Source organism: Branchiostoma floridae, chromosome 9 (genome assembly GCF_000003815.2).
Source record: "Branchiostoma floridae strain S238N-H82 chromosome 9, Bfl_VNyyK, whole genome shotgun sequence".
Taxonomy (NCBI): domain Eukaryota; kingdom Metazoa; phylum Chordata; class Leptocardii; order Amphioxiformes; family Branchiostomatidae; genus Branchiostoma; species Branchiostoma floridae.
This window is the reverse complement of record NC_049987.1, coordinates 9701054-9716008: the sequence shown is the minus strand read 5'-3', so window position 1 is coordinate 9716008 and position 14955 is coordinate 9701054. Positions and strand designations below refer to the sequence as shown.

Below are 14955 nucleotides of genomic sequence, written 5' to 3'. Positions count from 1 at the left end.
ATTTAGCTTTGATCATTCTTTAGGTCACTTGCATGTCGGTTAAATCGTTGTACTGTCAGTTACAAACCGCTGCTGAGTATTCAATATTGGTAAACTGCACCTTTTCTTATTATAGAAAATGGTATGGCTGATGTTTGTCACATGAACTTTGTACATATATGAATGCAATTAAAATAGAAAACGGAACGTTTAAACGCTGTGAATGGGAAAACCAGGGAAAGGGTGGGGATGGGGTGCAGGGCCAGGAGAGGGTTGGTACACTCCCTTTTGTCTGTTGTTGGTAATCTCCAAGCAGATCCTACGGTAGCATATATTAAGATACAACGTAGTATTAAATTTAAAGCTGGCAGAGAAGTGTGTATGCTCCGGTGCCCGTCTGACTCCGATTGGTCGGCTATACTCCTTGGCCAGCTTTGATACTATTCTATGGCATCATAGGATCTGTTGTTGGTACTGCTTTGTATCATCCCGGACGGGTGACTGCCTTTGGCCGCTGTACTATTCTCCAAGCAGAGGCTGGATTTTTACCGACTCGTTCCTCTCACGAAAATCCCGACTATACTATATCTTTGAGACTCAACCTCTGCTTGGAGAAGACGGCTATACTCCTTGGTCATCTTTGATACTGTCTCATCCAACCGGCGAATAAGCATTGAGATTAGTATCATCGTACTTTCATTCTACATACAGCTTTATATCCGCTGTTTGCCATCCTCCCTGCCTTACTATGCTGCCTTTTTATGTCAAACTGTGTCAAACATAACAAACACAAAGACAATCATTCTCATCGTCACTTAAATGTAATTTTGAGTACTTGAACTATGGGCATATTTTTTCACATTTGACAATGATAAGTAACGTTTTCAATATTCAGAATTATTACCAAGGAAATCGCTCAACGAGGAAATATGTGCATGTTATGATTATAAATCGCATAAGAAAACGGTCTACGTTTATCATTTTTTTCTAGCTGGATATTTGCGTTTCTTCCATAGCGTCGGTAGGAGACGTTCTTCTTGTAAGACGCGGATGCCATCAGAATTCAAGACATCCGGCCAAGTTGGATGGGTGTGCTCCGTGCCGGGGATGGGTGTGTCTCGTCGAAAGGTTCTTGTATGATGGCTTCCTTGTCGCCTTGAATGATGGCCTCCCTCTCAGCGCTCTTCTGCTGTTTACGCTTGTAGACCACTACGCCAACTACGATGCAAGCTAGTAAAACTCCGCAAGCAACGGCGATCCACACCGCCTTGCTTTTCCCCGTGGGCACCACACAAACCCGCCCGGGGCTGTCCCCACCTGCGGCCGACTGGTCCTCGTACCCGCCCCGGCACTGGCAGGAGAACGATCCCACCGTGTTTGTACACGACGCCTTCTCCGAGCAATCGTTAAGCTCCGGGGCCGAGCACTCGTCCAGGTCTGTCACATCGAACAGGTTCAAATCAATGTCCAACTCTGTTCCGTTCTTATACTCCAGGGCCTCACTGAAAGCCGCGATCACTTCGTCCTGGCCTTCCTCCGCTGACTGCAAGATGTGGACCTGTAAGGAATGAATGGACTCGCATGTGGTTGGGAACTCAACTGAAAGAGCCACATATGCATGGGCTCGTCGATTTACTTCTATCATGGCATGACACACATAAGCACAAACACACACACACACACACACATACATGTACATACAGAGAGAGATACAGCGAGGGAGAGAGAGATTGAAAAGCAGAACAGAACTAGAACATTAATAGAAGTCGGGAAATACTTCACGGGCTGTTTAGGGGCACTTTTGGGCGTGACCCCTACGTTGCCCCCTGGGACACCTTGCGGCTCCGGGGGTATCTTTGAGCCCGGCCAGGCAACGGATTGAACTTAAAATCAACCCGGGACCCGGGACGTACCCGAGGAGTATCCGGCATTTCACCGGGACAAAATTGTGGTTTCGGAGCCCGGCCGGGGCTACGTCCCTGACGGGCACCGGTGCAATTGCGACCTAAGCCTAACTACATAACAAACCTTTAGGTCAGCTATCACACTCCCCGCCCGGAAACCGAGAATGGTAGCGCCCTGGAAGACCTCCGAGATGTTGGAAATCCGGAAGAGATCCTGGACAGTGTCTGTGACCTCGGCGGCCAAGGCCACGTATTCCGTGCTCTGGTTCTTTTTCAGATCGTCCGAAAATGGTCGAGACTTCAGTCGTATCGATAACTTGTACACACGACTGGCTTCGCACTTCCCACGGAATCCCTTGAACCCAGGCTTGCACTCTGTACAAGGCAAAAGTGATTCACTTCGTTAAACATTAAATTGGGCACAAAGAAATTGTTGTATTTGTTTGTTTGTTGTGTAGTTCTAGCGAGCCTAATCGGGGACTATATTACAAAGATGGCAAAACATTTGTTTGAAAGTAATGCCCTGTCAAATTCTACATGCACGAAGCTGTTTTTTTAGATTCAGGATCGAATTGGCATTAAAATTACAATAACTAAAAGTCACTTTCGAATAATCCCAGCTGAAATTGACTAACAGCGATAGCCATGCTGTTTATCACGTGACTTCGGGATAGAGACACCAGTTAATATCGATCAAGAAGGTCTTATTTTAACCGCCTTTTTTTCGATATACACCAGAAATAGTACTCTCGAAGCAGAGGTTAGGCTCCGGCTGCTTTTATACGTTTTTTTAGTCGTATCTAATGAGCTTTGACAATACACGATACAATATGAAATAGGAAGCCCGATAAAAACGATAAAAAAACGTAATAAAAAGCCTGAGCCTAACCTCTGCTTGGAGAGTACAGAAATAGTACTTGAAAGGAGTACTTTACCTACTGCACAGGAGCCACAGCTGAGCTGACAGGAATCCAGCATCCAGGTGGGGTTCGTTTCACACTCTCCGTCTGCCGCCCAAGCCGGGCACAGGGCGTTGTCGTCCTTACAACCTTCGATACACCAAGGAGGTTAATATATTCGGATAGACACAAGCATGGTTTGAATAATAGAAACGCCTTCCAATGTTTCGTCTTCTGTCGAAGGTCTCACAAAAACGTGTACGGATATTTTGCTTCTTGCAAAGTTTTGTATGCGTTTCTAGATATATGCGGTTTCTCGTATTACAAAGAGACTAGAAAGATATGAAAATAAAAAAATGACATGAAAAGCAATACTGAGGCATTCACGTTTGCTTCAAGATTAGCACTGCAATTGGAGTCACGTGTCCATAAGATCACATGGTTATCACTTTTCTTGAAGAACGTTGAAAGCATTCGTCAATAATTTGTCACATCGGATTAGTTCCTTCATGCGTTTGGACAAAACTGGATTTCTCATCAAACAGTTATAGTCGCCAGGGCGAGCCGTTAAGCCCAACCGTATGCAGATGTGAAAAGTAACGTTATTTACCCGTTGGTGACGTTGGTGCTTCGCAGGCGTTACAGCTGAGTCTGCAGGACACCATCATGTACCTGGGGTTGGAATCACACTCCCCGTCAGCCGCCCAGTCCTCACACCGGTGGTAGTAGTCCGCACAGAACTCTGAGTAAAACATCAGATAAAACTTTATATCAGATACTGTGCTGAGATTTCAAACCCCTGTCTAATGGTCGAGAATGGTGATACAGCAATGTACCTTGTGCGCACGTATCGCAGCTCTTCCTGCAGGCCGCCAGCATGTAGCCCTGGTTCCGCCCACACTCCCCCTGGGCAGCCCACTCCGAACACTGGTCGTGGTGGTCTTCGCACCGGTCTGGGGGAGGTAGGGTTCATAATCAAATATTGACCTCTCTTTAAGCTTTCTGAAAGAAGCCATGTACATTCACCGAATTTCCAACCATACATATCAATAAACAGGAGCACACCACTTCCCTGTACCTGCCGTCAAGTCGCTGTCACGCAGTCGACGAGCTTCGGCCAAATTTGTTGATCCCCAAAATCAGATCTTAAAATCGACAGACAGCCGCTCATATTTTTTGCCTGAAATAGATCCTATCTTTCATATATGACAGAGATTGGTGAGCTGCGCATATCGACTGATCCCTAAAAACCGCGCGATGATCGTGAAAAGTCCGGACGTGTTACTGTCGTAAATGTTATGTGGAGCTCAGAGAAACTAGAGCTCGAACCCTGGTATCCAGCCGTATTATAGCTCCCGAGTCTCTCTTCCGTCCTCTCTTTTGCATGCAGAAAGTATTTGCAGACATGACAGAAGAGACTCGGGAGCTATAATACGGCTGGATACCAGGCTAGCTCGGAAACTCGCCAGAGGATTGATCATCGTCCTGTGTGTAAATGCGTCTCTGAAAATAAGCTACTGAACTAGAACGCACAAATTGTGTATGAAACTTGTGAGGTGAAATGACCTCTAGTTACCTGCTGTACAGGAGTCCATGTTGACCTGGGCGAGTCTTAAAGTCGTCTGCAGAACGGAGTCTGTGACCTTGGCCAAGAAGGTCAACTTCTCGTCAGTGATGCTGGTGACGTTATCACACGGATTGTGGTAGCACTGCCGCATAGTTCCTCGGTAATTAGCTGAAATTCGCCGGTTTGGTTGAGAGGTTGTGAGAATTCATCCGGACAAATCTCCGTTTTGAGGTAACTATTATCTGAAAACAGCTCTAATGGTGTAGTCACACATGCGTATATTTCAAGTTCGCATGGGATCCGTGTTGACATTCTTCTCATACGCATTTGAACGCTCAATATATACGCACCTTTTACGCATCTGAATCGTTCTGTGTCAGTATTAGGTACGCAGGCACACGTACAGTACTGCCAAGTACGCCTACCTAAAACTGGCACAAAACGATTGATATGCGTATGACGTGCGTACTGTGCAAACAACTGCGTAGAAAAAAAATGCCAGTACGAACCCGCTTCGGACTTCATATACACGCTTGTTTGACTGCACCCGAACACACGCAGACTTATAACGGGAAGCCAAAAGCAAAAGGAAGTCATAACAAGACACAGAATGTCAACAAGTAATTTCATCAACGGAGATAGGATATTCTAGCGGTCGTACAAAACAACTGCAACGTAGAATACAAGCGGTATTTATAGAAAAAAACAACTGTAGAAGTCACTCACCTGTATCCGTCAAAGACACACATCGAAAATACGGAGCTTTAGCCCAAAATGGCAGACAGTCAGTCGGCCCGAAGATGTAAGAGCCAGATACTGCTCTTCCTAAGAAATCAATTAAAAAACAAAACGATCAAAAAATTGGAAAAGGCCACGTACTAATAGTCACTTTTCACACACCCTTTATTGCTTTCATAAGTACATTTGCTGTAAGTAAGTTTTTATGTTGTTGACTCGTACATGATATTATTTGTAAGCAACATATTAATGACTTCACATCAGTTGGTTACTAGTATCAGAATCCACACGAAACACCAGCAAATGATTTATAAACACTTCCTATAAGGTACTCTTCAATCAAACTAAGTCAATTCAGCCGTGATGTTTGCCAACGTAGACGGAGACAACTACTCCTTGACATTACAGTAGAACCTGATAATCGTTTATAACCTTACCACTATATATATAGTAAAATCTGCGTTACAGACCGACTCTGTCTGCCGTACCTTCTGCCTGTACAGTCACGTCCAGTAACCTGGCACCAGCGGGTTCTTTGGACGTCCCGTCCCATGTCTGCTGTAACGCCGTCACCAGTGGTGCCTCGTCCGGCTTGTGGATCAACATGAGGAAATCTCCCGTCATGTTGGAGGCGGTGGAGTCAAGGTACGCATTCGGGTACATCTGGAAAGGATCAAAAAGTAGTCAATAAAGGTGGGTTCACACGTGCGTATATATTCAAGTCCGAATGAGGTCCGTATAGAAGTTTTAGTCTCTACCAGTACCAGGCTCCACAGGTCACTGGAAAAATAGTAGAAATTGGACAAATATAGACATATAACGTGCCTGAGGAGTTAGCTGGGTCGCAAACCACGCTCCTCGGCCAGCTAACTCCTCTGGTATGTTATGTGTCTATATTTGTCCAAGTTTATTATTTTTACAATATCTACAATATCTACTGTATAGGCTATAACATATGGTGACTATACGAGTCCAGAGCATAGACGTCACTTGCCTTTTTTCCAACATGAAGCGAAGTTTTTTACCATATACTGTAGATATATCATGTACGATACAACAGGAAAATGTTTTCGCACCACTTGAAATCTTTCAGGGAAGTACTGAACGTAGGACCGTGGGTCATAGTTCATGATGGTTTCCAACATGAAGATCCCTTGGAACTCTGGACCTCCTGAAGACTGGATGAAGGGGAGAAGCCAGGAGCAGACGAAGTCGTCGGACCCGAGTTTCGTCTGGCAGGGACTGACAGAAACGTCCACGGGGGAGACGCCGGGAGCTACAGACCAAAAAGAGTGTAGTTGTATCATTTCAAAAGTCATTCTCAAGATAACAAACCATTATGCCTGGGAGCAAGTAGCAATGGTGGAGTCAGAAAAAGAACAGAAAACTTTCATTCGTGAGTAATACGTGTTTTAGGAATAAGCTCTTTCGTAGAATTGTTGGTAATATGTCAAAGGTGAAGGCTACAAAATGTCGGAATGTTTAGTGAGGGGCCTTCACATTTGACATATTACCCAGAATTCCTATCTCCCGCAGCTGCGTAGCAAATTCTGCGAAAGAGCTTATCTCTCACATATAGGATCAAGCGTTCTAAATTGCGCCAAGTCATGACCTCAAATAATAACTACAACAGCATATTGATTTTAGACTTTAGACTCAACAAGATCGTTGAAGGAAAGCGAGCAAAGTCAATACTAGTACATGAAAAAAAAACCTTCGCTCTTGTCAAACGCCACGAATATGGTGGTGTAATTTTGCTGGCTACATGACGTCATCACCCTGATGATCTCCAACAAGGCTGCCATGCCGGATCCGTCATCATTGACACCTGAAACAAGGGCATATTTCTGTGAACTTTTTACGTACTAGTTTATTGTACATAAGACGTTAAACCTAGTCTCTAGCACTTCTTATGTCAGTATAATTCTGATCAGTAGGAAAACCCGTAGCATTGTCTCTGTTGTCTCTTTTTTAAACATCATTACCCCTATTGCTTACTGAAATTTAAAAACATCTACAACACGCCATAGGTCCTCCAAGCCCTGCTTAGTCTTCATGCATATATCTGCCTATATTTAATTTGCCAAACATTAACGGAGGTTAGAAAACGGGCCGCATTTTACACCTGTGACGTTCATGACCTAAGCACTGGTTGTATCACCTGGAGAGCTGGACGCGGTGTCGTAATGGGCCCCCACAGCCACGATCTTGTCGTCTGAAGTTCCGTTCAGTTTCCCGCGCTTCACGCCGATAATGTTGGTGCCACTTTCCTGCAATTATGTAAAATCATTTTTATCAACACGACGCCTTCGTCCTTTCTTCTAGCCGGACTACTAGTATACTTTTCAATGCTTAATTCCGTGGACACTGATCTGAAAGAGAACCACAATGGGTGTTTTTTTAGTATAAATGTTACATTTCAGCCACTGAATCAAAATTCTTGATGTAGAATTAAAAAGTCATTCATTCATTCATTTACCCATTCAATCATTCGTTCATTCATCCATTCTTCCATTTTTCATTCATTCGTTTGGCTAGCAATACAGGCAGCCAAGGTCGCCCAACTAGCCGTGGCCTTGGGAGAGCAATACAAAATACATTGAATAACATATCAAGTACAATAATTTATTCATTCGACACAATTATATAATCGATTAGTAATAGTAATACATAAAATGTGTAACGATTCAACCTCTTTCTTGTACTCTTTGTATGGCATACTCACATCCCTATTTCCTCCCGGCCCAGTGAAGTTCTGAACCGTGACGTCCAAACCGTACTCCTGAAAGACATCAATGATGTGTGTCCTCGCCGCTGCCTTTCCTGAGGGGTTGGCTAGGTGGTGCCTGTTGACTCCGAAAGGTCCTTCCAGAGAGTCCCTCAGAGCGTTCGCAGACACTTCCGGGATATCGGCGTGGACAACACCAACTATGGAGAGGCGTTTTAGTTTCAATGTCGAAAGACCACCACAAAATGTCAATATCAAAGGAGCTTTTGCAGACGAATATGACGTGTCTCCTTTCAGCTGACAAAGATCACTGTTGGTCGAGTACCTGCTGAGTTCTGATGGGTTCCAACCTTCCAACTTCCACATTGCCACCTATGAACCTACGAACGATTATTAATTACTTTTCAATTGAAGCAGAGGTTGGTGGGGAAGATTGTGATTTCCTTATCATATCATACCCCGTTTCTTTCCGCCGGCCCCACCAAAACTACGCCGATATGACATATAATCTTCCCCATCTTCCCCACCAACCTCTGCTTGGAAAGTACAATTTTAAGCCTATAGTAACCGTTTACATAGCGTATCAGAACCATTAGGCATTATTCAGACACGACAAACACATTTAGGAGAAAAACTCGAAGAAAAAGACAAGAGGGGGATTTCTGGAACAGACAGGTTGTTTACTACTCCGATCAGAGGTTGGTGATGGGGAAAATCATGTGCGTATATCTGTGCGGGGAAAATCATGACCTTTTCCTTATATGTCGTCATTTCTATCAAAAACCAGCATATACAGAAAGCAGAGAAAGGTCACGATTTCCCCATCAACCTCTGTCATGTCTGTTTGGAGAGAAGTTGTTTACTACAACAGTAGCAGTAGCTGTCCGGAGATGCAGGAGGGCGGGCCGGATGTCTCGTGACGGGGGTCTGCTGTCTGATTAGCACATTGGCTTGTCTCCAAGTACCGTGCTGGAAGGGAAATCCACTCTGTCTCGCTGCAGTGTCTTGCCAACGTATTTTGGTGGGAAAAAAGTTGAAATTGGCAAAAAAAAGGCGAAATAGATCTATGGCTTATTGTTGGCAGCCGTAAGTGCAAGCAAGGACATCCCATATAATGTCCTTGGCCCAAGGTTGCAAACTCTAATCCTCTGGTCGACTGGCATATCATTCCGCCTATTTGGCGATATCTCCAATTTCAACCAACTCATGTTCATTGAAAAACTAGACAGTGAAAAGGTGTGGTTATCTCAGAAGACGTGTAATACGAGTAGAAATGCGTAATACTCCACTCTCTACCGAGCACCTTCCGTATCCAAAATGAATGATGCAAATTGCAAAAGCATGCAGCAACCGTTGATTTGATGGGATACAAAACAGGGGACTCCGTTCATTATACCAATTGAGTGATCCATGCAAAATGAGCTGCTAACTATGCCGAAAAAAATGTATGTACTATCTATAGACTTCCCTTCGTATTCAATATGTGGTACTGCCAAGTTTTCAAACAGCGACGTTGCAACGTAAAATAACGAGCGAGAGGTGACCGTGACATCGGATACCTAAAACGTCGACCGACGCGCAACCGGGCTATCGGCCTCAAAATACAACGCTCGGAACCGCAAACTACACAATTACCGCCAACTGACCTTTACCTATTTGCAACAGCAAGAGTACGTGAAAAGACAGAGTGAAAAGTTTTGCCGTTCATGTGCGAGAAATCTGTCAACGCAGCTGGATCCATCCAGCTTTCAACACGGGGCACCAGAGGCCGTGACAAATGACCCCGAGCCTCAATTTCATGGACAGACTGATGGTGATATCACGGGGAGGGGGACACGCCGACATCTTGCATTATTATGTGTTTGTTTATCAGTTTATTTGAATACAATATAGCATCGTTTATCATAAAACAAGAAGATTATCAAGATATTTGTTTTGAAGAAAGTAACATGGATCGACAGACCACATGCAAGATGATACCGATCTACTGATTGTGTTGAGAAGTTTCTGACGTGGTCGAGGAGGTCTTAGAGGCGACCACTGAATTTCTGTTGTGCGAGTTGCAGCGTCTGCGTCCGCTTCATAACTATAAACACAACCAGCACAGAATCATCATTACGCCATTCCAAGGAACCGTTACTTACCAACCTTTACTGCCTCTCCCCCACTATCAGCTGGTCAACCCCTGCGTCGGAGCCGGTCTTACACCTCCATTTTGTTTTGTCTGTCTTTCCAACAAAATCGTCCAACTTGGCATTGCATGGGAATTCCTCGCATCTGAGTAGAAAAAAACGAGGCTTACCTATTTGTATCGATATTGCAGACAAGGCAAAGAACGGCCACAGACTTCCAAACTGCCTCCCCATGGTTTGATGCAGCGCTGCCTAATTTTTAACGCCCACTACTTCCTGTGCATAGTTCAGCGAAGTTTGGACGTAAGCATGGTCACGTGAGCGCCTCCGAAAAGTGCGGAAAGAAGCTCCCGAGGGATGACAAACACCGCTACCGCAGCCTTTTGTCAGTAAAAATACTTCCAAGAGCTCTTTTGTTTGGTTGTATGACGACTATGAAGAGCTGACTCGTGTTTGCGATTGCTCTTTGTAGAAAGGTCGCGGTTGTCTTGTTGGTTTGGTCTGGCAGGATCTGGCAGCGTTCGACGTGGTGCCCATCTGGCCGTCATTCAACTGTACGACACGACATAACAGTGTATGTCTCCATCTCAACCGTGTGTTGGCAAAGGTACAAGCAAGGAGGTTGAAAAACAAGACTGCATGCGTAATACGCGAACCGGTGTGAATGGGAAGAAGGCAGTGTTTTGCATTGGCCTTCTTCCACTGCTCAGAAATTCTAGACTGGGTCGTGTGTGCGTCCCTTGAGATTTTGGGCTAGCATATGGGGTTCAGCCTTCAGGGCCTTCATTTACCATGGTCTACCATTGGTACTAGTAGGACAACACATTACGTTAGGACAGAAATTTTTACTGTCAATAGAAAGAGATGATTCTATGATTATTTTTTGCAAACCACCCTTGCCTACGGACGTGCAGTAGAAATGTCTTCTACCAACTTGGAGTCGTCTTGTTCAAGTTGTTGCGTTTTACATTGCAAAAACGTCTGGATGAGCCCTGAATGTCTCATTGTCTGGTACTGGTCCCAAAGTTATGCGACGTCCGAAATTATGTAACTATCATGGATAATCAAGTTACTCTGCCAACCCCCTTGTTTAGCCCTTACAGGGACTCACGACCATCTGTTTCAAATGCAGGGGGCAGACAAAGGGGCAGCGGCCTGTCGGAGGGGAAGTTCGTTGTTGGTAGGGCAGCGTACTCTCCAAGCAGAGGTTAGGCTCCGGCTGTTTTTTTAACGTTTTTTTAGTCGTTTTTATCGGGCTCTCTACTTTGTAATTTTTCTTGAAGTCCGCCATCCAGTTAGGTTTTTACACAACAAGATGAAATACAAAATAGAAAGCCCGATAAAAACGACTAAAAAAACGTTAAAAAAGAAACGGGGCCTAACCTCTGCTTGGAGAGTAAGGGCAGCGCTGTTCTGTCTAGCCTCCCATGCAGACCTTCTGGGTGTAACAAATCTGTCCCTGTAGGCTGTACGGTATAGGCTGGCGGCTTTCGCCAATGGCTTTTTGTTGATAAATTGCGCTGTTTTCTGATCACTTGATTGTTCTGATAAGGCCAAACTTGGTGGTGGTGGGCTGTATGGTATAAAAAAATTTTTGGCTCTTAATAGCCAGGCTATGCTGGTCCCGGAGCTGAGAAGCTTGCCTGTCTTGTCCTTGGCATACTCTGGTATCCCCGAACGTCTATTGGCTATGGATAGATGAGTCAACGGCGTTCTTGGAATCGATCGTACCTAGCGCCAGACAGGGTCATGCAATATGATACTAGGCTGGTCGGGATGTCTCAGTGATGAGGCAGGTCGGTTTCCTTTGGTGATGCATTCGGCCTTCAAGTAAATAACGAGAGCTTTACACACGCTGTGACAAGCTGTCTTGGACTCCCTGCAGAGCAGGCTTGCAGACATTATTCTGTGTCTCTGCATTTAACCACACACTTTCCTCTGTAATAAGTAGGCAGTTTTTCCACAAATGCAGGGGAAATATAGATGGTTGGATTGTAGTGGACTCCAACAACTATCAGAAAAAAGTGTGGCAATTAAAATTATTGCCATAGCGACGGTTTTAATGTTTATAAGTTTTATAGATTGTTGTTGTTAATGGGTTTTAATAGTCGTATTCCATTCGTCTGGCGATGGATGTTCATAGAGCATTGCTGTCAAAGGGGGTCCCTTGTGAGTGAAGGGTGAACTAATGTAAATGCTTCGATTTTACAAATCAGGGCCTCATTTTACTCTAGCTAAATAACAATATGCTAAAAAAAGGGTTTCGGCCAGTATCGATATCATATAGATACATAGATAGATAAAAATATTTTTCTACTGAATTGATTGTGTTTGTCATGAATTATGCAAATAATGCCCTCATTTGCATAAACTATATAACTTGATCATCTCCAACAAACAGACATGCGCAATATATGTTAGCATTTTCTCATTAATTATGCAAATAAGGTATTTATCTATCAATATTCTTCTCTTTCTCAGTTACAAAGGTCACATGTTGTAATGGTCCTTTAATTGAGCTGAGCATGTTTAGACAATTTCCCAATTTATTATGCAAATTAGCTTCCACTCTGCATAATTCTTCATAATTAATATGCAATTATATTAACCATCACGTAACCTATCCACATATCAAAAACCATAACAATCCGTCAACCCCTTCTTTGGCTATTCCCTTTAATAGTCTGACACCTAAGTCACCTGTCCTGCAGTTCCAAAATAAGCCGCTAGGGGGCCCAAACCTATACCACTTACTTACAGCATCAAGAGCTGTCAACCACTTAAGATTCATAGCCGCAGCATGTCCAGAACTCGAGGTATCAAACCAGGAAGTTCTGCTGCAGTACCGTAGCAGGCCACTAGGAAGCCAAAAATCTTATCGTTTCCAGGTCTCAACAAGACCTACCCACATACCGAATATCAATACAATCCATCCAGGCGTTCTTGAGCTATGGTGGTCTTCTACAACCGGCACACACATACAAACGCTACCCAAAATATAACTTTCTTGGCGAAGGTAACTATCACATCGCTATCTCACAACCCCCACATGTTATAAGCTCAAACAATGCCTGTTTCACACATCAGTTTGTATTTTTGAAACAAAGATATTAAGGGTGAAGAAGGCCACCAAACTCCAAACTCCTGGACACATAAACCACGAACGAACCCGGAAGTGATTTCCACGACTCACAGGTCATTTTTCGAGAAACATATTTCAACAATCGTTTACCCCCTATTTCAAATGTTTACATTTCCATGATCACCATACTACATACTACAATTCGGGTACGTCTGAAGTCCTAGGCTTTTCTCAATTTTGCACGGCTATCAATCAAATATCGCCTTGCGCGAATACGGAAAACACTGCTGTGCACACGTATATCGGTACCGCGGTATGTGTCCTGCGACTGGAAAGCTTACCCGTGGAGGTAATGGTACAGTCCGGCATGATGCAACTACGCACGCGCGGACTTTTGACATTCCTGACATTCCTGTGCAGTTTTTAGAATACTTTCGAAACGGTTCCACACTATACTATTAAGCTCGCCCATCAGGCGTCGCTAAAAAACAGTCCCTGTTTAAAGAGGTAAAAAAAGGTGTCGAAAATAAGAAAAAAAAATTTACAATGAAAAACAACCTCCTAGTAAACACAGATCCAAAATGCTGTAGAGATTGCACTTGGTAGGCTCAATGATACATACCCTTTGACCTACAAATACCGCTCAAAGTTGGCCCTAAGCAGGCTCTGAGACGAATTTTCTAAGACCGTTCTCTTTACACAGTAAAAAATGGGTCTTGGCACTCCTGCTGTGCGTCTTCACACCCCTGCTGAGCGTCTTGAGACCACATCTGATGTGGTCTCAAGACGCACAGCAGGAAATCTGGTCTTGAGACCCCAAATCGCTCTTTACACTGTGGCTGAGACGTCTTGGCTGAGACGGTCTTGAGACGGTCTTGGCCAAGACGTCTCAGAAAAACCTAGTGTAAAGCGAGTGTTAAAGGTCTTGGCTGAGACGGTCTTGGCCAAGACGTCTCAGAAAAACCTAGTGTAAAGCGAGTGTTAAAAGGTCTTGGCTGAGACGGTCTTGGCCAAGACGTCTCAGAAAAACCTAGTGTAAAGCGAGTGTTAAGTCTTCAAACAGATGTTGGAAGGAAAACGTCTACACTTTGAACAACCCTTCCAACCTGTGCCGGGACAACGAGGCAGGCAGAAAACGTCATGTTATTCTCTCTCGCAAGTCTTGACATCTACTTGAAAAAAAAAGTGTAAGGCCTAATGCGCTTCCTTTTGTTACTCTGTGACGGAGGCTAACCTCCGACGACAGACTCTGAGTACTGTTGTTGTCCAATGTGATGCATGTTCGCATCTGTGTCTATATATGTTTCCTTTCCACATTCGTATGTAGTTGACATGTCGTCTGCACGCAGTTGCGCGTTGATAAGATGATTTAAGAAATCACCCCTATATTCCTGATATTGTAGAACAGGTCATATGTTTTTGGATTTGGTAATTAGCTTATCTCCGAGCAGATATGGGGTTGTGTTCTCTAATGTAGATAACAGCTGTCGCGGTAGAGGAATCCCTAAACAGATGTCAGACTCTGGCTTCCTAGCATTTCGCATTGGTCAGTGCCAGTGTTAAAATAAATAAGTACTTGGTCTGTATGGGACGGGCCGCACCATCGGCATAAGATATATTGATGCAGCGGAAACCAAAAACGTCACGGAGTATGTTACCTACCGTCACTTGTTTGCTGATTTCTAGCCTCATCTATCATAGCTTCCGAGTCAATTTGTCCTCTATCTTATTTAGGTTTTAACCTCCTTGATGCAAGTTTGAGTAAAAGTAATGGTTTCAAACTTTTATAGATAGCAAGCTAATTTTTGTTTTCATCGAATGAGTTGAAATTTGGCACAACTGTTAAGACATACAAATACAAATCTCCGAGTTGGAAATATCTCAATAGCTTATTGGCTGTTCCGACTTTTATAAGTAGCTGAATTG

General features: G+C 44.0%; 1 protein-coding gene across 1 annotated transcript; it reads right to left on the bottom strand.

Moving 5' to 3' along the window:
* Window positions 1–781: 781 nt before the first annotated feature.
* Window positions 782–10681, bottom strand: LOC118423167. Its single transcript, XM_035831201.1, has 13 exons — window positions 10118–10681; window positions 7813–8015; window positions 7249–7357; window positions 6802–6915; window positions 6164–6363; window positions 5576–5750; window positions 5076–5174; window positions 4359–4517; window positions 3619–3735; window positions 3393–3524; window positions 2819–2932; window positions 2008–2258; window positions 782–1537 (listed from the first exon to the last, which is right to left on the bottom strand). Exons 1-13 carry the CDS (start codon window positions 10179–10181, stop codon window positions 1043–1045), a joined length of 2232 nt encoding a protein of 743 aa, XP_035687094.1. The 5' UTR covers window positions 10182–10681; the 3' UTR covers window positions 782–1042.
* Between the last annotated feature and the right edge of the window lie 4274 nt (window positions 10682–14955).

Excerpts from the sequence above, each read along its gene's own strand:
- LOC118423167 (XM_035831201.1), bottom strand. The coding sequence starts at position 10,181 with ATGGGGAGGCAGTTTGGAAGTCTGTGGCCGTTCTTTGCCTTGTCTGCA. Across the intron at positions 3,525-3,618 it reads CTGCGATACGTGCGCACAAG|AGTTCTGTGCGGACTACTAC; the intron begins GTACATTGCTGT and ends TGTTTTACTCAG. Across the intron at positions 2,933-3,392 it reads AGCACCAACGTCACCAACGG|GTTGTAAGGACGACAACGCC; the intron begins GTAAATAACGTT and ends GGTGTATCGAAG.